The sequence below is a fragment of the Lontra canadensis genome, unplaced genomic scaffold (assembly GCF_010015895.1).
Source record: "Lontra canadensis isolate GAN:19392208 unplaced genomic scaffold, GSC_riverotter_1.0 scaffold54, whole genome shotgun sequence".
Lineage (NCBI taxonomy): Eukaryota > Metazoa > Chordata > Mammalia > Carnivora > Mustelidae > Lontra > Lontra canadensis.
The window spans coordinates 9,835,351-9,860,660 of NW_022631048.1; the positions used below are offsets into that span (position 1 = coordinate 9,835,351).

Here is a 25,310-nt window from a genome sequence, read left to right on the forward strand (position 1 = left end):
GAGGAAGGTGCGATCTATCCAGTGTGTTCTGTACAGGAAGGACGTGGTCGGCCTCACATCACACTTGCAGCGAGGCTGAGAGCCAAGACTTAACCCAGACCTTCGGCTTCAGAACCTTCTACAACCAGCACGACTCATACGCTAGAGGCATTCTTTCAGGGCGGACATTTACGGCAGCCCCAAAAAACAATTTTCACGAGTTTACAGCTCAACCTTATGTTGAACAAAACCATAGGATGGCCCAGGTTAATTCAACAATGTAGTCAAAATTCTAGATTACAAACAGACTCTTGAGGATTTCTGAAAGAGAAAGGAAACCCAGCCTCAAATATCCAACAGTGTGGGCCCGGGGCTCTGTCTGCAGGAGCTGTAGAAGGGCCTGGGCGTGGGAGCAGTGTGGATGCTGGGGATGGTCCCCGTCTCCGCACGGAGGCCCAGCGTCACACCACACGTCCGCTCCGCTACGGGAGGTGGGCCCTTCAAGCCTACAAACTGCAACCCGCCCAGCACTGTGGTCTTTTTCTGGTTCAACCCTTTTGGACAAAGCAGCAGATCTCGCGGTCAATAACTCATGCCAGGTCGTCCCTATCTAACTCATGGAACAAGCAGCAAAAAGCGAAAGCTGGTGACCTTGAGCCTCGTGGGGCTCAGACTCTAGGTGACCTGCCACACAGATGCACGGGACCTAAGGGTGTGGGCGTGGTCTTGCCTCCAGCCTCTTGCGATGGTTTAATCCTGGGCAAAAGGGTTCTGGCACCGGTCCCTGGACCTAAGTACTAGAATTCTGAGGAACCTGTATCCAGAACAGGGTTAAAAGAAAGGAGAGGGCGGCAGAGGAGAAAAAAAGTGCTCCAAAGATGGAATGTCACAATCAGAGCCATGAGGCTGAAACTGCGAGTCTGTGAATTGGGGTGTACTCAGGAAACACAGAAGCCACACGAGTACACGCTGTCTCCTGAAACGCAGGAAGGGCAGCAGTTAGCGGACGGGGCACCCTCGCACAGGATGCCTGGGGTCTGGGATGCACGCAGCTGGGTGGGGTCGAGCGCCAGAGCACCCTATGCCCAGGCTCCCGGGACACGGGGACCCAGGTGGGACGCCCGGCTTGTGCTCTTGGGCTGCCCTAGGCAGGCAAGCTGCTGCTTTCCTTTTTCCTTAGTTTAAAAACAAACAAACAAACAAACAAAAAACCCCAACCCTCTCCTTGACCATCTCTGCTATAGTGCTTCCTTGGGTTGTGGCAGACTGCTTTACAAAGTTACCAAGAAGCTTCATTTGACACAATTTTTGCAAACCATTTCACAGATGTGATGCTATCCGTCTTCGAAGCTTGCTTCACTTAGCACCTGTCCTCGGTGGCACGTTCGTGAAATGGGCTTCATGTCTATAAACCGACTGCCTCATTTCAAAAAAAAAAAAAAAAAAGGATTTACCAACCCCCCAAATGACCATAAAGCGTGCACGGGAAGAGAATGGGTGGCTGAAAACCAAAACTAAAAGTACTGTATTTCTGCACCGAACTCAGCCACTCTGCTTTGGAAAACTGCTTTACATTTTGCCTTATTAATAGTTTTTACTACAAGTAACTGCCTTCTCGTCCTTTGGCACTTCATCAAATGCCTACAAGACGCACAGTTAAAACAGAGCTATGCAAGATAAATCCAACTGGTGTAAAAATTGGACTGGACCTAAATGTTTTCCCTAAATCAAATGTGGCCAAAAACGGAAGAACCAAAAAAACAATCACAAACCAATTTTCACCTTCCTTGGTGAGGACAACCGAGAAAAGGTTTTGAAGAGAAAACTGATTTAAACACTGCTTTGGAGAGGTGGTAAGTGACCAGCTTTTGGCTAAATTTCAGCAAGGGTCGAACTGAAAGGGGAAGCAGAAAAGGGAAAACTGAGGAGAAACATTTCCTCTCCAGCACTCCATGTCTACCCCATCTAGCATGTGGCCCTCGGCTGAAGAGTGTTCTGAACACGGGAAGCCCCGCACGGAACTGAGACGTGCTGTGCGCATAACCTGTTCTGGCTTCGAGGACTACGTGTAAAGAGTTAAGCAGCGCTCACTAATGCTTGCTTAAATTGAGCACATGTTCAAAAAATGGTACTTAGGGCATTCCCTCTTAAATAAAGTCTACTAAAATTAATCTCACCTGTGCGATTTCTCTTTTTGAATGTGTCTACTAGAGAACTGAGAATTATGGTTGTGGGTCTCGGGCTGATTCCTGCATTTCTTTTTTTTTTTTTTTTTTAAGATTTTATTTATTTATTTCTCTCTCAGAGAGAGAGAAAACACACACACCAGCAGGGAGAGGAAAAGAAGGAGAAGGAGAAGCAGGCTTCCCGCTTAGCAGTGGGCCCGATCCAGGACTCGATCCCAGGACCCTAGGATCATGAGCTGAGCTGAAGGCAGACGCTTACCCGACTGAGCCACCCAGGTGCTCCTGATTTCCTGCATTTCACAGATATGGTCCAGGGATGCTGGTGATTACTCATCTCTGAATTCTCTGTCCCCAGACAAGGACTGAAGATCCGCCCCATGTGTCATGAGGCACAGAGCCCCCACTGCCTGCCTGCCTGCCCAGGACCCTTCTGGAAAGCCCCACACACGACATCTACAGACTGTGCCTGAGTGTGCGGTGTGTGTGCACAGGGCAGCCTGACCTTAAGGAGAAGTTTTTAGGACACACTCCACCAGTAATAAAAGAACAGCTACTGAGGGGTGCCTGGCTGGCTCAGTAGGTAGAGCTCTTGACACTTGATCTCGGGGTTGTGAGTTCAAGCCCCATGCTGGGCATGAAGCCTACTTAAAATACTTGTTTAAAACAAACAAACAAACAAACAAATGGACACATACAAACCATCAACAGAATTTTTAACACCTGTAGCTCCAGAGTCAACAACAAAGTTCAGTCTATTAGTAATAATAGCACTGCTTTGAAACTGTGAGTAAATGCAGTGTTTATAATGACAAAATAACCCTGTTATCTTCTCACGAATAAAACCACTTCACTCAAAACCACAGCCTTCTCTACCGAACGCGAATTGCACTGAAGACAGGTTAAACTATATGTCACACCAGGATGAGCGAGTTGGTGGCCGCCCCAGGTAACAGTTCATGGTCTCTCTTGCCCTGATGGCGGGAACAGGAGGCCGTCGAGAGATCTGGGGGCCCTGGCAGTGGGGTCCTCTCCTTCTTGCTACCACCGCCTGCCACTGAGCAGCGTGGATGCTGTGACAGCAGGAAGATGCTGCCAGGTTCCAAGAAGTATAATAAAGATCATCATCCAGCTGCCCGTGGGGCTGTCCTAAAAGCTCTTCTCCTTCTCCCGTTTCAGCCCAGTTTCACCTCTGCTGTGACAGCCCCACGTTCTGCGAGACAGAGAGGCCGCCTCAGCCACATGCTCCGAACGGCCTCGAGGAGACGGCTGGAGGCCTTCCATCCATCACCCCCGCCCGGTGGGGAAAGACACCGGATGTTCAGGGCTTCACTGGAATCCTGCCTGGGTGATTTCAGTGGAAATCGACAGCCTGCAGCCACATCCCTTGTGGGGGAAGTACTGTCCTGGCAGGCAGCCTTGCAGAGACACACCCAAGACCTGTGGCTCAAAGGTCCCTGTAGCTCCCTCACTCCCCAAAGTAGGGCACACGATGCCTCCTTGGTTAACGGGTCAAAGCAAGTGTCAGAGGCTTTGAGGCAGGAACGTTGGAACGGACCCCTATGGCCCGTGGCCCATTGGGGTGGCTTCTGATAGTGTCCCCAGCTGCCTTTGCTGAGAAACAGGCCCACAGAGGCCACCGTGCATGCAGGGACAGGCGGCAGGGTCACCCCCTAGATCGGTACACACACCCCATGGTTGTATTTAATCTGAGACGACACTCGGTCACTGAAACTTCCCGGAGGACCACGTCCATTCCCACACTTCAAAGGATACTGGGAAGGTCATCGTCATGATTCATTCCCAGAGAGACCATCGTCTCTGATTCATTCACGTAACACACACGGGTTGCTTCGTGTGCCCAGGTTGTTCAAGCCCAAATACCAGCTGAGCCAGAAAGGAAGAGACCTGTTTCCAGCTTGGGACCCCAAGGGCAGAGCCATCTGGAATCAAGCCTCTGGTTGGATGCCCTGCGTTTCCCCTCATGGCCCCCTCCTCCCTACCCTGCTCCACAAACCCCCACTCCTGTCCACACAGCCATCCACCCAAGTGTTCCCTGCCCCCATGAACACCAAGAAAATAGCATGGTAGACATGGTGTGCAGGTAACTCAGCTCTTAAAAGAAAAAAAAAAAAAAAAGCTCTAATTTGTAGCATTTGCCAGTTTCTGTGGCGTCAGTCCTTCCAGCCCGGAGGACTTCAAGATCCCCCCGGCTGGTCCCCAGCGAGCCTGGGAGCTTCTCGGAGTCTGGACCCATTGGCATATTCCCGCTGGCTCCAGCCGTAGATGGAAATGTGCTTTCTGAGCTCCCTACAGGTTTCTGGCACTGGCCCCCACGCCGCACGCCCAAATCCTAACAGGCAAAGGGTGTGAGCAGATCTGCGGTAATGTGCTAACGTAGTTCCCGCTTGGACTGAGAAGAACCCCGGGCTTATGTGGCGGGTACTGTGGCCCAGCCCCTACCACTGCCGAGCCGTGGAAGCAGGCAGCGAGCTGGCTTCCTGGGCCCGCGGCCTCAAGGCGAGAGCCTTTTCATCTCACCGATCGAGGTCGTGGAAACTTTGCAGTGCAATGATTTGGGCTCTGCTCTGCGCCTAAAGCTCGCTACTTTTGCATAAAAGGAGGGGAAGCTTTTTTTTTTTTTTTTTTTTTTTTTTTTTTCTGGGTTATATTTACACTTCCCAAATCAGAAAATGTCCTAACCAGATAGGACAGGTGGCAACTGGCAACCACAGCTCAAAGCCTTTTTTTTTTTTTTTTTCCATTTCTTTTCTGAAACCCCATGTAGAAGGAAAGTTAACGAAATGTCGGTTGGCTGTTTTATACTCAGAGCTAAGTATGCTTTCAGCAGAGCTGGAACAGAGCAGAAGGGGGATTCGGGACCAGAGACCTAGCACCAAAAATGCTGTTTAACTATTTATTCTGGTAGAGAAGAACCCATCTTTATTTCCTTTACTAAATCTGTGAGGTACGATGTGAGCCTGGTGTTTAAGTTGTCAGTAAAAATACAAAATACTGATATCTGCGTGTACAAATAAACTACTTTTCAAAGTGAATGTGCAGCTTTGGAGTCACAAACATGGAGGGAAGGGCCATGATCAGAGTTTCTCAACCTTCTGCGGCCCAGTTTTTCTGCACGTACTCTTTTTAAAAAAAGAAATCCATGGTCAGGTTCCAGAACACCATGACTCTGTGAATGGGCCCAAAGCTGACCATGTGAGGATGAGGTGCTTGGGCTCAATGGCAAGGCGTGAATCCAGGGGCTCGCCTGAGCAACAGGTGGGGACATTTAGGGTGAGGTGTGACACCCACAGCTAACATCCTCCAGTGGGAGGGACAGTGTCAACCAAGGAAGGCTTCTCTGCCCCAAATACCAACTACACCCACAGAGAAACAGTGACCTCAAATAATCCACATGATGAACCTTAATTTCAGACACAGCCTTCGATTCCTTCCCCTTCACTTCCTCTCTCTGGGGTCCGACTTGAGAGAGCAACGCCGCCCCCATTCTGGGCTCTCATTCTGTACATGCCCTGCACGCCTACTCAGTGCACGGAAGGCCCAGGCACTGGGGCTGCTGACTGAGCAAATCCCAGAGGAGTGCTTTCTCCCTGAGCGGTGGCAGACCCTGCTGCAAACATGGAGGGTGGGCTCAAGTATGGCCCCGAGATCAGTGAGAGAGAGGCCATGAGGATGTCTGGGGACATGCCACAGGTCTGGACATGACTAAGGAGGAGCCCGAGCCCAGCTCCTGGATGGCCCCTGTCTGCCTCCCTGGGCCTCTACTCGGGCTGCTATCATGTAATCCTTCCTCTCCACCTGCTCCTTCCTGTTGGCCTTCAAACACACTTTCATATTTTCCTCTTACAAGTCAACCCATGGGTGGGGCTGCCTCCTACCCTCCACCCACTCCCTGGTGCTCCCCGACATTTTCATGTGGGCCTCCGACCCTGCTGAGCTGATTCTGGGTGCCCACCACTGATCTCCCAAAGGCCCTCTTCTCCAGCACAGCTTACCATTCCCACTCTCGTTATCTTCTCTCCTTATAGTGGCCTCTCCGCCATATTTCTTTCCAGAAATTCTACTTGAATCAAACAACTTATTCTCTGCCACCTTCCTTGCCTTCTCTCCTAGACCATTACACACATTTATTTCCCAAGGCCCTTGGTGTTCCGCTGTCCCTCCCGCAGATCCTAGAGCTAGAACTAGCTCTCTCTCCACCTCTCACCCATCCTGCCTTCTGGAAGGCTCCTTGGCTATGGATGGCCAACAGATGTCAAGTAGACCCCAACTCCCCATGTGTTCCCATTCCATTCGGGGGAATCACTGCCGTCACTAAAGTGGAGGCTGAGCCATCTTACACATGTTCCCAGAGCGAGTAAGTGGACAAAGACGGTGGCCACAGAGGACGGACATTCCCATCGCCCTGGCTCCTCCCGCCGTAGCCCCTGCACACAGGCACAAATCATGCCTCCATGCCAACTGCCACCAGTGATGTTCGAGCACACAGATCTGGCAGGGTCATGTCGCAGAGCAAGCTGCTTTGTACCTCTCGTTGCCCGCCCTCCTCCCTCCCACCCAGCCACCGCTGTTCTTAAAGTCCAGCATGGCTCCCCTCGGCCAGCTGCTCAAATGTCAATGCTGGGAGTCCTCCCTGGCTCTCCTCTCCCCTCTGCCCAGCTCAGCCAGGAGCACCTCTTCCTTTGCTACGTCCCTGTCAGTGAGCTCTGCAGGGCATCGGGCCATCACTCCCGGGCCTTGGCATGAGGGTATCACCCTGCCACCAAGAAGGGCTCTATCTGCACAAATGTGCTCAAATAGACTTTCCTAAGAGTCGGAGCAGCTGAGGTGGAAACAAACACTACGCCATCAGAAAGGGTATCTGCACAAATCCCCACGTGAGCTTAGCCTGGGAAGTCCTCCATGGTGGCCCTGCTCCAGGTCTGACCTTGAGAACTTCTACGGTGTCATGGCCACTGGCATCCAGACACAAGCAGGCAAGGACAGGCTGGCCCTCGTGGGACAGAATAGAACCGGGCCTTGCAGGAGTCCGTCGTCCCCATGCACGCCCTCCTGATGGGTGTGTCTTCATGCTGGGGGGGTGGTCACAAGAACACCGTCCAGTCTGGCTGGCCTCCTCCTCATCCCCTGCTCTCTCCTGAGACTCGGAAGGTTTTGCTACACTGACTGTGTCCTGCTCTCCTCTATGCCTCATTTCTAAGGGATGCTATTTTTCCATGTGGTCACTGTATCAGGGCCTGTCCTTGAAGTCTGCTGCCAACACATGTCCTGGGCACAGGTCTGCCTGGGTCCCGCAGGACATCTCCCAGCGATTACACTGCAGTAGTCCCCATGGAGGACCGTTCCCGGGGAACCCCTCTGCCCTGTGCTTCCAGGTGGGCGGGTGACCCCTGTCAGCACACAGGGACAGAAATGATGGGCAGCCTCCTGCCAGGAGCAATGAGCCAGATATGACTGGAGCCAGGGACAGAACCCCAGGCCCAGAGTCGCTCCTCCAAGGGAACAACTGTGATCTCTTGTCCAATACCACCCAGGACACACACACACACACCACACACCACACACATGCACACACACCACACACAATACACACATACACAGCACGCAGACACACACTACATATAATATACATGCACCACATGCAAACACACATCATACACAACACACACACACCACATGCAGAAACACAAACCACACACAGTACACATATACACACCATACATATACTACATACAATATACACACACCACATGCACACACAACAGGCACACACACCATACCGACACACATTACACATACACTACATATAATACACACACCACATTCATAAACACATACTACATATACTGTACAGACGCACACATCACACACACTATACACACACACAGAGACACAAACACACACATATGCACCACACACTCACATACCATATAAACACACATACACACATACCACATACACGCCACATATACTATACACAAACACACACATACACACCACGCATCACACAGCCACAAACACTACAGACAAGATATACACAGCACGTGCAGAAACACACACACACCACACACACACACACACACACACACACACACACAGCAGTTTCAGTTTCCTCCAAGGAGTGTTCCGAATGGTGTGCTGTCCAATCCCACCCATCCGCACCGACGCCTACTGCAAGATGGTCCTGGAGCAGCCCACGGTCTCTTGCTTTCCTGGGGGAACCCACACGCAGTGCTGCTCCGCAGGGCGCACGCCTCCCACATGCCGTGGCTGGCCACAGAGTGGAGGTGCTAAAAAAATAGTAACTTTTAGATGGGAAGCAATGCACCTGCTACGTCACAGCCTTTCTTCCCAAAACCTGACAGTCTCAGGGAAAATCCTTGTTTTAAGGCTACGTCTCCTGTTTGGTGAGATGCAGGAAAATGAGAGTCTTTCCAACAGGAATCGTCTTGGTTTGGAAATGTCCTGGTGACAACACGTCCCCTGTCCATGAGGCGTTCCAAGATAGGGGAACCACAAGACGAGTGATGAAGAATTTTACAAATTTCTCCACTCTTGCACAACACGTCAGCTACCAAGAGGCGCGAGGAAACAGACGCAGCGAGGGGAGCCAGGATCCGAGGGATACTTGGCTTTTAGTTTTTGCTCCCAGGAAAATACAAAAACCCCAAACCCAAGACAGCCAGCCCGCTGAAGTCCAGCAAACAGTTTTCGGCTTTGTGCCGGCAAGGATGCCTACCATCCGGGCACGCTTGCGCTGGCAGCAGCAAACGCTCAGATGCTGCTAGATAATATGTCTCCCTAGCTAAAATGGGGTTTATCGGTTCAGAAGAGATGCATTTCACAGATAAAAACAACTTCCTCTAACTGCTGATTAGATAAGCAGGCTTAGCATCCGTCCTCACAGCCAGCTGCCCAATCTCCAATTAGACCAAGCTTGCTTTCTCTTTCCATCTGGAAGAGCTCTCTGCACCTCCCCCACCCCCACCACCTCGGGCTGCCCAGAAGCCTTCCAGCCACGGGTCCGCCCCTCTGTGCAGTCTTGGGATTCCACCTAAACTTGACCATGAAGGTGACATGTGGTACAGGAATAACGGAGCAACCCTATGTTAGTCTTCTGAGCCATCTGTGCTCGCACTCAGGACTCTGTGAAGCAATTTGTACTTTGGTCGAATACATAAAAAAAAATAATAATAATAATAAAATAAATGTTTTCACGTACTGAATCACTTTCCTGGATTCCAGGAAAAGAAAAAAAAAGTAGAAACAAAATCTAGATCTGTTTTTCTTTCCTTTTCTGCCAAGGTGAACCTCACCCTGGACAAAAGATTGAAGAGAGAGACCCCGAGATCAAGCCCGTTTAGCTTTGAGAAGGCGACAGCATCTTGCTGCAAACACCACACTGTGACACGCGACCTCTGAGAGTGAAGTCCTAAAACACCCCACAGGCGAGACCACGGTGATCACCTCCCAGAGAGAGCAGAGGCAAGAAGGAGGCGGTTCCAGAACTACGTGGGGCCTGTAGACGAGTCTGCTCTCATCCACGTAGAAGCCCAGGGTAAATGAAGAATAGTGAGGACCCAGGGACGAGTATGCTAACTCATCCCAATTATCCAATTATCCGCTCTGGCATGCCCTGCTCAGCCCCGGGGCGGGGGGTGGGGGGGGGCTCCAGTCTCTGGCCTCCTGCTGGGCCAGCTGGGCTGTGCTTGGGGGAGCCACGTCCCCATCAGTCCCACAGCACTATTACGTCTCTGCTTGAGGTCAGGACACGGACACCTGCACTCGCAGGGAGCCCAGAAGGAGGATGGGGAGGGCACTGAAGAAAGGAAGAAAATAACAAAGCTTTTAGTTTTGCTCCCCTGCGCCCCCGAATGCCAGCCTGGCATCGTTGTTCCTCCAAAGCCGCTGGCCCACGGAAGGAACCCCAAGCCGTCCTCTGCTTCCCTGGCCCGGCTGCCATGGTGGGGCACGTCCGTGTGCGGCTGCCTTTAGAGGTCACCGAGTACACGGTCTGTGCGCAGCAGTTTCACACACAACCACTTCAGAGAGGTGAGATCTCTCATTTTTACAGCGACCACTTCAGAAGCACAAGCCTCCATCCTCTTAAGTAGACTGAATCCCTCCCCGCCTGCAAGTTCTCCTCCGAGTCTAACTTCAGTGCTTCAAGCTGCACTTCCGAGCTGTTTCCTCTTCCTCGGGCCCAGAATTGACCAGAGGCCTCCCAAGGTTGCTCTGACATCTGCTCCCCATCCCTCCCTCCCTCTCTCTTTTAATCCAGGGGACCATATTTCCACACGGTCCTCCAGCATCCCCTCAACCCGGGGTGAAGTCCACCTGGGAATAGCCCACTGTCCCTATAAACACCACCACCCATCACGGGTGGCTCATTTCTACCACTCCCCGCCAGTATGCTGGAGACTAGGGTTGAGGTTCCACGTGTCTACACCTGGTCGTAAGGGCTCATGGCTTTTCCGAAGCATCCCTTGTCTCTTAAAGCAGATAGGCGAGGGGTCTGCGTTGCTAAAGATTTCCCGCCGTCTGGCATCTGGCTGTTTGTCCTTCTGCTTGGGTCAGGCAATGGCCAGCACTCCTGAGCTCTCCATTCAATTTTTTTAAAAGATTTTATTTATTTATTTGACAGAGTGAGCAAGTGTATGTGAGAGAGGACACAAGCAGGGACAGAGAAAGAGGGAGAAGCAGGGTCCCCGCTGAGCAAGGAGCCCGATGCAGGGCTCGATCCCAGGACCCTGAGATCATGACTTGAGCCAAAGGCAGATGCTTAATCGACTGAGCCCCCCAGGCGCCCCCAAGCTCTCTATTCTGATCCCTCTCTTGTGGTTTGCCTATCCCTGGGATCAATTTCTTGATTATTATTATTAATAAATTGTTCTTCCACATTAAGAAATGTGCTCTGCACATCATCTTTTTTCTCTCTCCCTTCCCTCCAGCGAAGCCCCAACAGATGCCCTCACCCCTTATCTCCCGCATCTTTGAAAGCCCTATTTTGCACAAATTGCTTTCTTTTTCTGCCTTTTACTGTCCTTTTTACCACCCGTCTTTGCTGCTCTGTCTTCAGCAAAGTGTGTTTCTCTGTTTTCACATGACCCTGGAAGCCCTTCTGCGAGATGAGTTTCGCTGCTGTTGCGAAAATGAGGAAACGGGCTCAGTGGCAACAGTCTGGCCAGAGGCGCCCGGCTGGGAAAGGGGCTGGGACGTGGCCCTCCTGAGTCTGAGCTGCATCTTCTCTGCGTTGCCTTCTCCCCTGCCACCTGCCCTCTCCATCCCTTTTTCTAGGACCTGTGCTCAACAAAGGCACTTGGCTCCGCGCTTGACTACTTCTGGGCAGGGAGGGGCTGCTTATGGTTTCCTGTTGTCTGTCCTCTGACGCTCCTCTGCTCTTCTGCCTTCTTCCCATGGAGCCGAGGACACATAGCTTCAAACGTGCCTCCCCGTCCTCCTGGGGGACGACTCCCCTGCCTTTCCCTACTGTCTCCCATTGCTCTGCGTACCTAATTTGTTTGATGCTCCCTATGATGAGCCACTTCCATCGACACCAACCACCGCACACTAATGCTAGCTGGATTCCCTCGAAAATCCCCAAGGATGGTTTCTAAAACTTCATCTCCAGAAAGCACAGGTGACGTCTTGATGGCTCTTGGGACACGGGCTTCTGGGATTCTCCACTCACTGCCTGTTCCTTCAAACCCTTCTCCTCTTGCCCGCTTGGCTGTCTTCTGTGCTTTTGCATTTCTGGACCTCCTGGCAGAGACCCATCGCCCCTTTGGCCCCGGCCCCTCCAAGAGGGCGCCGGCTCCCCGAAACAGTGTCTTGCCACCCACCTCAGATGGCTTTCCTCGCCTGCCCTACTGCGTGGCCACGGCTCTTTACAAACTCAGCAAAGAGGTTTGTCAGGTGTTTTAAATTTTGTAATTCTGGAATTTGTCACAAACTTCATCCTACAAGGAGAAGTGGAATGCAAATCCTATCCCATCGCAGGCAGCGGCGAGGGAGCACCGGCAGGAAGCCACTGGGAGTCACGGACAAGCACACCCCCCTGCCCCGGGCTCCATACCACACCTGCCCCAGGCTCGCTGGCACCTAGAGCTCAAGCCTCAGCCAAGAGACACAGCCCGGGAAGTAGTCCGCAGTGCCCGCCAGGGGCCTGGTGACCTCGTCCCAGCCGAACCTTCTAGGCCCCGGTGGCTGACAAGGGATGGTGTACCTAGAATATTCTGAAGGCAGCTACAGGGAGCATGTGCTGACCGCCACCAAGCGCCCTGCGTGCTGTCCTCTGCTCTCCAGGAATCAGGCGACTTTCAGTTCTCTAAAGGACACCCATCACCACCAGGGCTCACGGGCTGCAGGGCAGCTCTGGGGATGTCGGGGAGCGCTCCCTCGTTTCCCCCACAATGAACCCAGAGTCCTAACGCTGATGGCTGGGCTCTCGGATCACTTGAGAGCTTAGGTGAGCACATATTCACCTAATTTCTTCTGAGCCTCCCCGCCCCATGTCCCAGGTGGGTCATGAGCCCGTGCTTGTTGCCGCCCAAAGTGCAGAGAACAGTACCCACGTCGCTGGTGGTTTCAAGGTCAGATGAAGGAGACAAAGCAGGGCCACCTGACATTAGCCATTCATGCGCCACCTTTGCAAGCTTTTATCATATATGTACACCCTCACTGCCTTAATAGTTTTACTGAAATCTGACTTTCTACTTTATGTAAATGTGTCTTGAGAGGCAGTGTAACAGTAGCACAGTATGTAATATACCAGAAACACTTGCAACAAACGCAAGACACTCTTAAAAATAAATGCATCGACGAAAAAGAAGCACGCTCTTGTGTTCCCCAACTCTGGGGACCCCTGAAATGACGTGAGGAGAGCAAAGTGGAAAATCCAGAAGTGTGTGTGTGTTTGTGTGTATGTGTGTGTATTATATATATATATATATATATAGATAGATAGATAGATAGATAACCCTTATACCCAAAGTTTCACTGGTTTCTAAGATGTGAAAACACAGAAAATGCATTTCTTAGTTACCACATCAGGATGTCCTATAGAGAGACAGCTGTGATGGTCTTCATGATGAACCCTAAGAACTTCACACACGTCGCCCTCCTTGGCTGTGGGGGCTCACACCTGCCCCACACAGGATCCATCCCACCTCGTGACCTCTGCTCACCCTTCATGATACTCTTTTGTGCATATAGGTGGCTCTCAGTGTCACCTTTTTTTTTTTTTTAAAGAAAGAGAAAATAGGTATTCTAAGGAATTGCTGACTCATTATCTCATGAGAACATGGTTTAAACGTGTGAAAACTAGTCTTTGAGTTAGAAATCAAGTCTCACGTTGACTCTGTGACCTTGTACATTTGGCTGAACTTCTTGGGGAGTCCGTGATAAAGACAGCCGACCAGGTTTTGCAGACATGACCTGTGCTGTGCACATTAACCCTGGGGAGAGGCTGCAGGAATGTACGTACCTACCTCTGTATGGAAAAGGGGTGTGCAAAAAGGCATTTTGACATTTAACCATTTCTATCCCTCGAATTTCATACTTGGAGTTGCATTTGGCGTTTGAAAAACACGGCTGAGTGGGATAACATAAAATGGACAGATCTGGCTTTTTCTAAACCAAAGCTCTAAAACTAACTTGTTTTGCCATAGCACATAAAATGTATCATTTTCACTACCTACAGTGCATAATATCACATGTTCCTGCAGCACCGAGGGGATGGGAGACCTTCTAGGGACATGCCCCCACAGCAGGGAGTTCTTCCCCTCCGCCACGTGGTCTCCCCGTGGGGGTGTCACTCCTCGGTGACTCCTCTCTAAGCCCCTGCACACCGGGGCCCCACCCTGCTGATCTTTATCCCGCATCTTCTTAACATGGTGGTTGAGGAGAAACAGCAGGTCTGATGATCTCACCCCCCAACGACTGACTTTGGAAGGATATGAAGGGACCCAGGTGTTAATGGGCACAGAGCGAGCGACAGCCCGCCCACGGACACCCGGATGGCCGACTCACCCACTCCTCTCTCACTCTTGGAGCTCTGCTGTCCGCCAGACGTGGTGGAAAGGTCTTCAGGGACCGGCATGGGCTCGTCCCCATCATCGGGAGTGTCACTCACTGGCGGGCTTTCCTTCCCTGAGGAAACAAGTAGTAGCTTGAATTTTTAAGGCTGTGGTCGCCTACAGCACGGGCAGCAGGGACCCTGCACACAGATGCCTTTGTTATATGTTACATGTAATACGCAGTGATCTATTTAATCAGAATGAACAGTGGTCGTCAGACATTATCATGGTCACTTTTCCATGCCAAGTGACCAAACTCCCACAATTTTATTTATGACGTCTGTGTCATACCCCATCGCATGGCTACTCCAGGATTTATTTAAATCCTTTTTTAATTTTTGAATTTATGTTGTTTCCAATCTCTTTCCCTGTTAAGCAATACTGTGGGAAACATGCTAGTGGCCAGCCTCTGCCCGTGTTCTTAGGTGTTCCAGAAGTCTCAAGAGTGGGTCAAAAGGCACCTATGTTATTTTTTTTAAAGATTTTATTTATTTATCTATTTTTTTATTTGTCAGAGAGAGAACACAAGACGGGGGAGAAACAGGCAAAGGGACAAGAAGTCTCCCTGCTGAGCAAGGAGCCTGATGCGGGACTTGATCCCAGGACCCTGAGACCATGACCTGAGCTGAAGGCAGAGGTTTTAACCCAGAGAGCCACCCAGGCGCCCCAAGCATCTGCCCTTGTAAGGCTTACCACCCGTTATCCCACATTTTTTCCTCCAAGATGGTCCAATCTACCCCCCCGTAAGTGGGCTTTGTTCCACCTTCAGACTCATTGTCATTCCAGGTCACCTGACCGGTTGTCTTGCTCAGAGCTCTACATTCTGGGTCTGCTCACTGCCCTTTAAAGACCCAGAGAATATTCTGCTAGTGGCCCACTTTGATCCAACCAGGTGGGGAACGAGCTTGCAAAGAGCAGGAATATGGAATCTGAGGCCTCCTGGGGCCACGATTCCTTCTGTGGAATTCTTGTCTTTGAAACTCGAAAATCAGTCCCCTCAGCTACCCAGCGGCTCATCCTGCACAAAGTGAGATTGACCGAAGGAACGTGCTTCCCGGGACGGCCGTAGTAGCTGCGACATCATCGGAGGCTCCAGCAACGGGGAACCCGCCCCTCCCCACTCCCACCCCACTCCCAGAAATCCAGCACTGGGAAGCCACAACTGGCAGAAAACGTGCTATCTTTCCTTTGAAACTGAAACACCTGTATCTCCCAACCTAGACATTACTTAAAATTAGGTTAGCAGACACAAACACATGCAAGGAACGGATGGCAAGGCCCAAAGCTGATGCGAAATAACCCATCAGAGCCGCTCCAGAAGACCAGGGGAGACGCCGGCCCTAAATGAGGCCAACAGAGAAGTGGAAGCGGGGGTCACACGCCCGCAGGCTGGGCTGGTGACCCGGCTTCCAGGCAGAGGACATCCCCGCACAGATGAGCCCAGACTTTGGCGAAGACGGTGCTGAAAACTAGAAAACCTGGCCAGGAAGATCGAAGTGTGCTCACACGTTTGAATAACCGTCTGGAAGTGCAACACCCACACTTCGGGGGACAGAGAAGACGCGCTCAAGTGTCCCCGGGAAAGGACGTGACCTCATGGGCAGGCACTGAGGCAATGCTTTGGGGGACAGCCGTGCATTCTCTGGGAACAAGACACTGTAGCAGAATATTTCAGCTTAGCTGCAGCTGCCACAAGTGGCAGGTTTTCAGAAAGAGCATTATTGGGTCTATCTGGACAGCGAACGTGAGACGTGTCGTTAAAGGCGGGGCGGGATTATAAGGATTTCACAAGAAAAAAACAAAAGCTGGAGAGGAAATGATGGAAAGCCTCGTTGATATGCATTAGGTCAGTGATATTTCCAGGACTCTAAACAGTGATAAGTAACAGTGGCTAAAAGTCTCCTTGTGCTCAATTCCACAAATGTGGAACCACTGAACAGGAGAATGTAGGAGGCAAAGGACCATCTGATAACTGGGTTTTCCTTACCTGTGCCTCCAGCAATGGTTTTCAGACTTAGAGGACTTCAGGGAGGTGGTCAGAGGAATCTTTTTTACTCAGAACTTCAGTACATAAGACCAGACTTCAGTGTCAAGTGGAGGCTGTTGCAGGGAGCGGCGGGGGTGGGAGACTGGAGACCCAGGCCACCTGCCTTCTCAAAGACCTCCTGAGGACTCCCCCTCCCCCAAAACAGACAGTGGAGACCCCTGGATGAGCCAACTGACTCAAGATTAGAGGTGTATAGAGCAAGGTGGTGTGCACGTGCGTCTTGATGACTAACCAGGTGTCGTTATTATGGGGTGGGCATGGGAGGCTGAGCAACCAACCTTTATGGGCATGTTTTATCTTCCCTGTGACACTTCCTTTTGGAATACTCCATGATCCCCCTGGTTAAAGAAGTAGGACCTACCCAATGGAGGCTCATGGGTCTCTGCTCTACTTAGCTAAGGCATGTACATGTAACTCTGATTACTCTTCTCGTAATTTAACTGCTCTGTGGGTTAGGGAATAAGGCTAATCACACCGTATTGAGATGGTTATATCTTAGAAGTGCCTGCTAAGGGTTCTGTGGGTCTGGACGGGCTCCTGCACTGAATGAAGTGCCAGCTTTCCAGCACCAAACAGCCCGTGCCTCAGTCCTCCCACTGCTTCCTGCGCGGGAGAAAGAGGAAGAAGAAAGCAGCAGGGAGGGTGAGTCCAAGATGCATGGGTCAGACCGAGCAACGGGAGCTCCCTATGTGGGAGAAACGCATGGGCAGAAGGGAGCGTGAACAGTCGTCCCCGGCGTAGACCTAGAGGAGAGGAGAGTGAGGTAACAGTCACCTTCCCTCCACCACCTCCAAGGGGCCTGCTGTCACACAGTCTCCGCTCACCTTCACTCGGTGAGAGATTTTCGGAGGCAGCCTGATTTGCCTGAGAGCCCTAAAGTCTGGGTGGTGCTGAGGCTGACTTACTCCCGTGAGCCCTGGTGCCCCATGGCCCCATTCGCTCATGGTTGGAGATTTCCACGGTGAATATGGACCCCTTTGGGAAAATGTTCCGGTCAAGCGAAGATTGTTCGTGTGTTGATTTTAAACAAATTCGCCTCATGAACCACTGAAAAGGCAAAGCCGTGGGAAGATCATAAGAGATACAAAAGTAAGGTTGTTAGATCAAGTCAACGCATCCCAAACACCAACACACAGTCTACCTGGGATACGGTTTGGACAGAAACATGGAAGAAGTCACCTCTCTAAGAGAGTTTCCTCAACAGACAAATGAAGCTAAAAACCGTGATGTTGGTCTAACTCACAGGGCTCCTGTGAAGATAAAATAACAACGTGTGTGAGTGTGTATATGCTGAAGAAGCCTATGGGCCCATTTCTACATGGCAGCCGACCACGGAACCATGAGGTCTGTGTGCACCATCTCATCTCGCCCAAGTTCACGTACAGAGACAGACAACACGTGGGGCCGTAGACAGCGAGAGATCGAGCTCTCCTCCTGGAATAACTTAGGAAGTGCAATGTAATCTCACTTAGAAAAAGGAAAGAAACTTCTCAGCATTTATTTAATCTTACTACTTGCTTTTGCTTCAAATAAAGCATTACCTGTGAGAAGTGTTTGGGGCAAAGCAGATGAGAAAATTGTATAATGAGCTTATCAAAAGCAAGCAAGTTAATTTCTCAAGTAGATCATAATTCATCCAACAAAGTTCTGTGAGTCCCCATCTCCCAAGTGCAGGAGTGGCTTTTATATGCAATTACCCAGGGGAACATAATTCCTGGGGGTAAAGAACAAGTCAGAATACAGATTCCCAACTCTAGAATAGTGGAAAAGCTTGCATCCCAGCGTCCTGTCTGGCTCCCTGTGGGACTTCTGGTCCATTCCTGAAATTTCCCCAATCTCAGCTCCCTGCAAATGGAAAACGGTACCTGTATCTTCTTCACTGGGTGCTTGTAAAGTTGAAGAGAGACAACACCCAGGGCAGTGTTTGGTAAACGTAAGCATTCAATCAAGCGATTTCCTAGGATGACCCTTTCCGCTTCCATTTCAGTAGAAACTAGCTTCGTTTCTCTGAGCAGACTATGCTGCCTACAGAGCATACTTCTTGCTTCTGTGTTCCAACAAACAACACAAATACCATTGAGAACACTTCCTGTACTGCTCTCAGGAGTCAGAGGATCCTTAAAAATCCACTGGCTCACATCCCTCATTTTGCAGTGACATGACAGCGGTCTGTCCAGGAGGCAGAAAACCTCTCTCAGACACTATAGTTGGGGACAAAGATGGACATAGATATTGGCCTCATTATCCCCCATGAGCTGTCTCTCCCCTTAGAAATCCAAACAAAAAATAATGCACAGGCATAAAAATATTTTGGAAAGACTGACAAAGAAGAAAGAGACAAAACAAAAACAAAAACAAAAACACAACCATACACACACACAAACTTTACCCAAAGAATGAATAAGATACGCCCTAAAGGAAAAACCACCAGAAAGAAAGGATCAGGTGATTTGGGAAAATTAAAAAAAAAAAAAAAAGTCAGATACTAAGTATTTCTTTCTTTTTCAGGTGAATATTTCTCAGATACTGATGGAACTGTTGCTCCTGGAGCATTTGAACCCAGGAAACTGGCAACTTCCTGGTTCACCTTAGAAAGTTTGTTGTTTTCTTTCCTGGGGGCAGAACATGACAGTGAAGAATTTTCTGGGGGAAAGACAGAGATTGAATAACATATGCCTCCACAGATCAAGAATGTCAACTCCTATTTGACTAAATGCATGTCCTCCTTCTTCTTTTTTTTTTTTTCTAAGATTTTATTTATTTATTTGAGAGAGGGGGAGAGCATGGGAGCACAAGCAGGAGGCAGCGGCAGAGGGAGAGGAAGAAGATACTCCCCATTGACCAGGAAGCCTGATGCGGGACTCGATCCCAGGACCCTAAGCTGAAGGCAAACACTCAACCAACTGAGCCACCCCTGTACATCCTTATTCTATAACTGACAGTACCCTCAGTTTTCAGAAATGGAAAAGACAAAGTGATGTGACTAGCTTTGAGTTGGAGAAGCAGCAAGAAGTAGAAGAAGAATCCTTCAGATCTTTAGGAAAAATGGCAGGACCCTTCAGATGCCCCACGGGCTGTGCAGGACACTTCAAATTTCATCGGCCAAGAACGCTATTAGTGTTTTGGAAGTACCATCTCCCTTGCATACAAACTAAATTTCAGACCACGTCTTGAACCTTCTTGACCACAAAAGAGTTTCATTTTTCAGGCAGTCTTGGGCCATGGGTGTTACAGGCAAACAATAGATCACGGAATACTCCATCATAAACTAATGATGTACCAAATGGTGATGAATGTAAAATAATAATAAAAATTAAAAAAAATAAAATGTTTTAAAAAAAGAAACCCCCTAAGCCAAAAGCAACACCTATACCCAAAGCAAAAAACAACCCAAACAAATAAACCAAAAAAAAAAAAATAAATAAATAAAATAAAAGAATCTGTTCAAGGAAAACAAATATGCAAATAGAACTTAAAGCTAGTAGATACTACCTGTAAAGCAAAGGGCAACTCCTCTTCCACAGCCCATCCCTCCCTCCCGTCACCAAGCTGCCTAGGGGAAGTCTAGGTTAGTAAATCTCTCTCCAGAATCTTCTCCAGCATGCATGCAAGTGTGCAGGAATTGTGAGTGTGTGCGTGCATGTGAGACGCGTGTTTATTTTACAGAATGGATCACACCTTGCGTGCCATCCCGAACTTGGCCTGCCTGTCAGCATAGGTCTCGGACGTGTTCCGCTTGCTATAAAGGTATTCACACCAACCTCGTTTGGAAGAGCAGGACAAACAAGTGTGTAGAAATGCCCTGGTTTTTTGGATGTCAGAGCCAATGCTGCTCCAACACTCTTTGTGCTTACAGGTGCATCTCTAGGGAGAACTCCTTCATAGCCCCAAGAGTTCAAGTCCACACTTGCCGAATGACTGGAGTCGTTGGCCCAAAGGAGGCAGGGGACGTCTGGGACCGTGGCAAGAACTTGACTGTCTCCCCTGCACATGCGTCAGTGAGCAGGCAGCCACCAGGTTGGGCAGCAGCCACTTAGACCGAGGGGCAGAATTCAATACAAACTTGGAAACGGGTGGGGGACAGGTCAGCCGGGCCCAGATGACAAGGCCAGGCCATCCTCCCAGACGCCCACCCGGGACCGGCCATGAGCCTGGGCGGCCCTAAAAGGTGAAATAATGAAAACCCACAGCCCACAGGGGCTGCTCTTGCAGTGGACACCTCGGGGTCCAAGGCCAGACAGCAGGTGGGCTTCCTATGCCTAGGAACACGGGAGCCATGGAGGCTTTGCTGGACGGTCTGGTGGGTCACCCTGCTCAGCACCGACTAGTGGGATAGTCTGTGACCCGCCCCTTAGGCTTTATGTCCCATTCCCGACTGCTCCACTTCCTGGTCGCCCAAGATGACAAGAGCCACATCAAATATGGCTTGAAAAAAATGTATGTGGGAGGGGAGCAATGCTGCTTCCAAGCTTACCAGATATTCGAGTTGTGCCTCAAAACTATGCTTTTCAATTTCTTTCTCCTGCTCTTCCTCCTCCCACCCCCTTCCTCCATCTCCCGCTTAAACACCACCATTGGCACCTGCTTGGGGTCCAGAGCAGACTCATCAGTTTCTCCTCCCTCCACAAGAGAATCAACATATATTGGACCTTTTCCGGGGTGCTCTCAGATTTCCCAGCAGAACTCATTTTATGCTTGGAGATTTTTCTATTCAGTTTCTCCAGCAGGGATGAACTCTAAGACTTGACATAAAGCATTGACATGACTTCCATCTTGGTCTTCCCTTCTGCAGGACAGCCTGTCTTCCTCCCTCAGGAACACAGCAAGCGCCTTGGCCCCGGCACCCTGGAGAGGGGTCCTCATGGGCCCCCCATACCCCACAGGGTCTCACCTGAAACTCGGGACATGTCTTGACCCTCATCAGCGTCCATTGTCCTCGGGTTATCTGAGAAAGAGAGGAAGGGATTTTAGTTTAAAGCAAATTACTAATAAGATAGAGAGAGAGAGACGTTCTATGTATTTAACAACAAGGTTATCTACCAAGAATAATGCATTTTCCTCCTCACATACTTGCTGGAGTATCAGACTGGCACAGACCTTGATCCTTTTAAAAACAGCATTACAAAGATTTATAAAAATATCATTACAAGCACAGGAGGACCAAATTTGTTATTTATTGTTAATTTCCTACTGCATAATAACCCAAAATGCAAACTGACTGCAACAAAATTAAGCAGAAAATTAAATGGCCCTGGGTCATTGTAGGCACAGAATTCATTCTCTTGGCTGATCCATAGTTATGTTCTTTCTAATTTACTGAGCATGCATCGATGAACCTTGAGTCAGCTTGGTGACACGCGTACAATCAGCAATCAAAAAACGAAGCAATTTGCTGAAGAATGTCTCATTTACCCAGGCAGGGCTGCATCTGTGAGCAGCTCTCGCACTCCCTCCATCAATAATGAATACACCTCCAGCCTGGCAGACGGGCAACGCGGGCGCGTCTGTCTTTGTCCCCCACTCGCTCAGGGACCCTGCCTCCGACGTCGCCCGTGCGCTCACGCAGGGAGAAGGGAAGCTCATGCTGCAGCAGGGCCAAGCGGGGAGAGCACCCACACCTTCCTGTTTGCTGACACATGGCTCGGCTCCTCACATCGGTTTAAAAAACAGAAAACCAACTGGGAAGAGCCGCCCTTGGTGGCGACAACCAATGTCCTGCCTTGAGGGGTGAGCCGCTGCACAAGCTGGTGGGGGCCGTCAGGGCCCTGGCCTGGCCTTGGAGATCATGGGTGCCCTAGGGGATGACCCCTGGGAGCCCTGTGGACAGGGAGATCTGTGGCCAGCGGCAGATGACCTCAACCAAATCTGCTTGTTTGTGCTCTGTTGGACAACCGACAGGACAGACCCTTCTCGAAGCAACACACTGAGTCCATCTGTTGACTCTAACTCAGGTTTCTTGCCGGGGGGAGGTGCCTCTGCTTCTTTGGTTCAGGTGTGTGGATCTGAGTGTGAGGCCAGTTTGCAGCAGACCCAGCCACGGGTCGGGGGTTCAGGGGACTGAACTACGCAGGCAGGGGTGGACACGTGCGTGTATAGAACAGCCTTTCTGGTCCCCGTGGAGTCCATATTTTCAATTTCTGTAGTATCAGTACGAGTCACGAAGAAGACACGAATGACTGTCACTTTTTCTGGATGGGGAGGGGTTTTCATCTATTTCTGAAAGTCACTGAATGGGTCTGAAGCGTGACCTGGTTTTTCCAGGCTGCTGTGGGGCACAGGGGTACAGCTGCTGGCCACAGAGGGGGAAGAAGGCCCGTGACCTCACGTGGGTTCTGCCGCAAGACTGAGGGTCCACGAGCCAGCTGAAGCCAGACAAACCAGCCCTGGGAACCAGCTCGAAACTGCCCGTGCACCCAATGTCTCATGGACCCCTATGTGAAAATCTATGATTCTTCTGAAACCATCCAAACAATTATAAAGAGACAGGATGGGTCCAATGAGAAAAATCTTTGTCATCTTTGGGTGGCATGAATGTGAGGTTCTACTCAGTGAAGGCGGGCACAGTGTTTGACTGCCGCGTCACAGACCTGTCTTCAAACGCCCTGTGTTGAGTGGTGAGACAGACGGCATTACTCGAATCTTGTTGTGACAAATCCTGGGCTAACACAGAATCTGTAGAATGTTGACTTGGAATCTTCTCGCCATGCAAGTGACACATTTTTTACAATTTTTTTTTTTTTTTTTACAAAGACAAGAAAATGCCCATAACTTCCACACACACAGAGCTTTTTACAAAAACAGGACACTAAACATATTCCAAATGGCCTCTTGTAAAGTGTTTTTTCATTGAATCTGTCACGTGTCTTTTTATTTTGCAAATCTACATCAATGTCCTCATTTCAGTGGCTACACACTTCTCAGCTGAAGGACTGATTTATCCGGTACCCCAGTATAGATCCAAGCTAAGTGCAAGTAGAGAACTACTGTTTCCTAAGGCCCCCATCTTGGCTCTAAGGGAGAAGGTGTCCTCCCTCGAGGCACAGTGGGGACCCTCTGCGTTTGAGGCCAGGACACAATCCATTCCCACCAGGTTCCCCATCATGCATCTGCTGGTTCACGTGGGACATGTGACAAGTGCCACAAAGCAGAACACAGATGGTCCGAGGCCCAGACCAAGCTCTTCTGGGCGGGAGAGTCCTTGTCCTGGGCAGTCACCTGGCTTGTGTGTCCTATGTGTTCTTTCCTGGAAGCAGGCCCCCCAGTACCCCCCTCCCCAGCAGCCTCCTGGACACTCAGGACAGTACTGTGCTAGGGGTCAGCCACACCGAGCAACTGCCTATTCTCATTCTCACTGAAGGTCCACCCCCCACCCCTCACACCCCCACTCCCCCATGCGGAACTCCACTGGGTGATCAGCACCACTGAGATTTCCAGTCATACTCCCAAATGACCCTACTGCCTGTGGTGTGTGGCCGTGCTGAGAGGGTCCCCTTGCTTGGGGTAACAGTTGCTTGTCACCATTGTGCTGACCTTGATAATCTGGGTGTAGGGCCCACCTTCCCAGGCTGTGCTGGGCCCTGTGAATGCTGTGGCCTGTCCTGCCTGCCATCACGCAGGAGGCGTGGGACTTGACAAGCTCCCAAATTTTCATCTCTTGGGATGGAACAGTCATGACTTTGTGGGAAAAGTGATGGCTTTTAGGCAAAGACCAAAGGAATAATTTGGCAACAGGAAACTAATTGAGGGAGAGGAAATTCTACCCCCTCCAAGACCCAAGGTTATAGAGAGACATCTGTGGGCATCTGGGAAGGGACAGCAGGATGCCACACCGTCCTGGCCACCATGTGCACGACCCAGGCTCAGTGCTTATTTTCAGGCAGTGTTTACCGAGCTCTCGTCTCCCACGTGGAGTTGTGTCCAGGGCCGAGTGGAAAACACTGTGTGGGCTGGATATCATCTCCACCATCAGAAAGAGGAGTTCATCACACAAGTGGATTCATAACCATTACTAAAACCGGCCCTTAAACAAAAACCAGGACCACAGAGATGCCAGAGGCAAGGAATATTTTACAGAGGTGAACTGTGATTTTCTCCCCTGCACGGGAAAGACACAAACAACTGAAGGCCAGAGTTCCACGGATCGACAGGGCAGAAAACACGACATCAGCAAACACCTGTCACCTGGGCAGTTCCCACAGCCTGAAAGCTCTTATTGTTTCTCTGGAGCAAGCAGTTTGGATCTCGCACACGGGAAACAGATGCAGAGATAAGTGAAGGCCAACGTGACAGCGGCTGTCGCTGGCCGCCCCTCTACGGGAGCACACTGTCACAAGCCGCTGCCCGCTCATCTCCCACTCTGGGGCAGGCATGGAATGGAACATCTCTTCCCATCTTTTCTTTTGTCTCCTTCATCCCTCCTCCCTCCCTCTCTGTTTCTGCCTCTGTGTCTGTCTGGTCCTTCTGCTCCAACAGGACTTTCCTAGTGTGAGCTCAGTGGGGTTGGCACATCAGTGACTCCAGAAAGTGGGGGATGCAGAAGATTGAGCAAAAGAAGTGAGAGACAGGAGCAAAGCTAGCCCAGAACCTCTGTGCTTCTCCAGCAGCCCCGCCAGAGAAAAGGGGTCTTACTGCCAGTGCTATCCCCAGTGAGCTTCCCTCAGTGAGAGGAAGACTCTGGAAAATACGCCACCTCCCTGACCCTGTCCTTCTTTCCTTCTTCCACACCCATGAGGGACTAGGATCTGGCTCTCTCCTGGGAAGAACTGCCCTGGGCAGTCATGGTTCCCGAGTCAGGGGCTGGGCAAGTCTCCAGGAGCATCTTCACTTGTACCTGCGAGAAAGCAGGTAGCCCCAAGAACAGCCCCAAGAGCCAAAGGAAGACCCAACGGCCACTGGCAGGTGCACAGGGCTGGCGGCAGTCCTCGGCCCTCCTCACGAGACCCCGCTTTGCCCTGAGATGAACACCGCTCTTCACAGCACTTGCTATGAGACAGCAGTGCTCTC

The 25,310-nt window shown here is 50.6% G+C and overlaps 1 protein-coding gene across 12 annotated transcripts in view; it reads right to left on the reverse strand.

Annotated features, from left to right (window-relative positions):
* Positions 1 to 25,310, reverse strand: part of IKZF1 (IKAROS family zinc finger 1) — a 92,216-nt gene that overhangs the window by 56,599 nt on the left and 10,307 nt on the right. For 2 of the 12 annotated variants that reach the window (XM_032875008.1, XM_032875010.1), the window contains exons 1-3: positions 21,720 to 21,812; positions 21,199 to 21,252; positions 14,214 to 14,333 (exon numbers count right to left, since the gene is read on the reverse strand). In XM_032875008.1, coding sequence (XP_032730899.1) covers positions 14,214 to 14,333; positions 21,199 to 21,252; positions 21,720 to 21,735 — 190 coding nt within the window. In that variant the 5' untranslated portion in view covers positions 21,736 to 21,812. Of the gene's footprint in view, positions 1 to 14,213; positions 14,334 to 21,198; positions 21,253 to 21,719; positions 21,836 to 25,310 lie in introns of those variants that run through there. The other 10 variants (XM_032875000.1, XM_032875001.1, XM_032875005.1 and 7 more) reach the window with 9 other exon arrangements.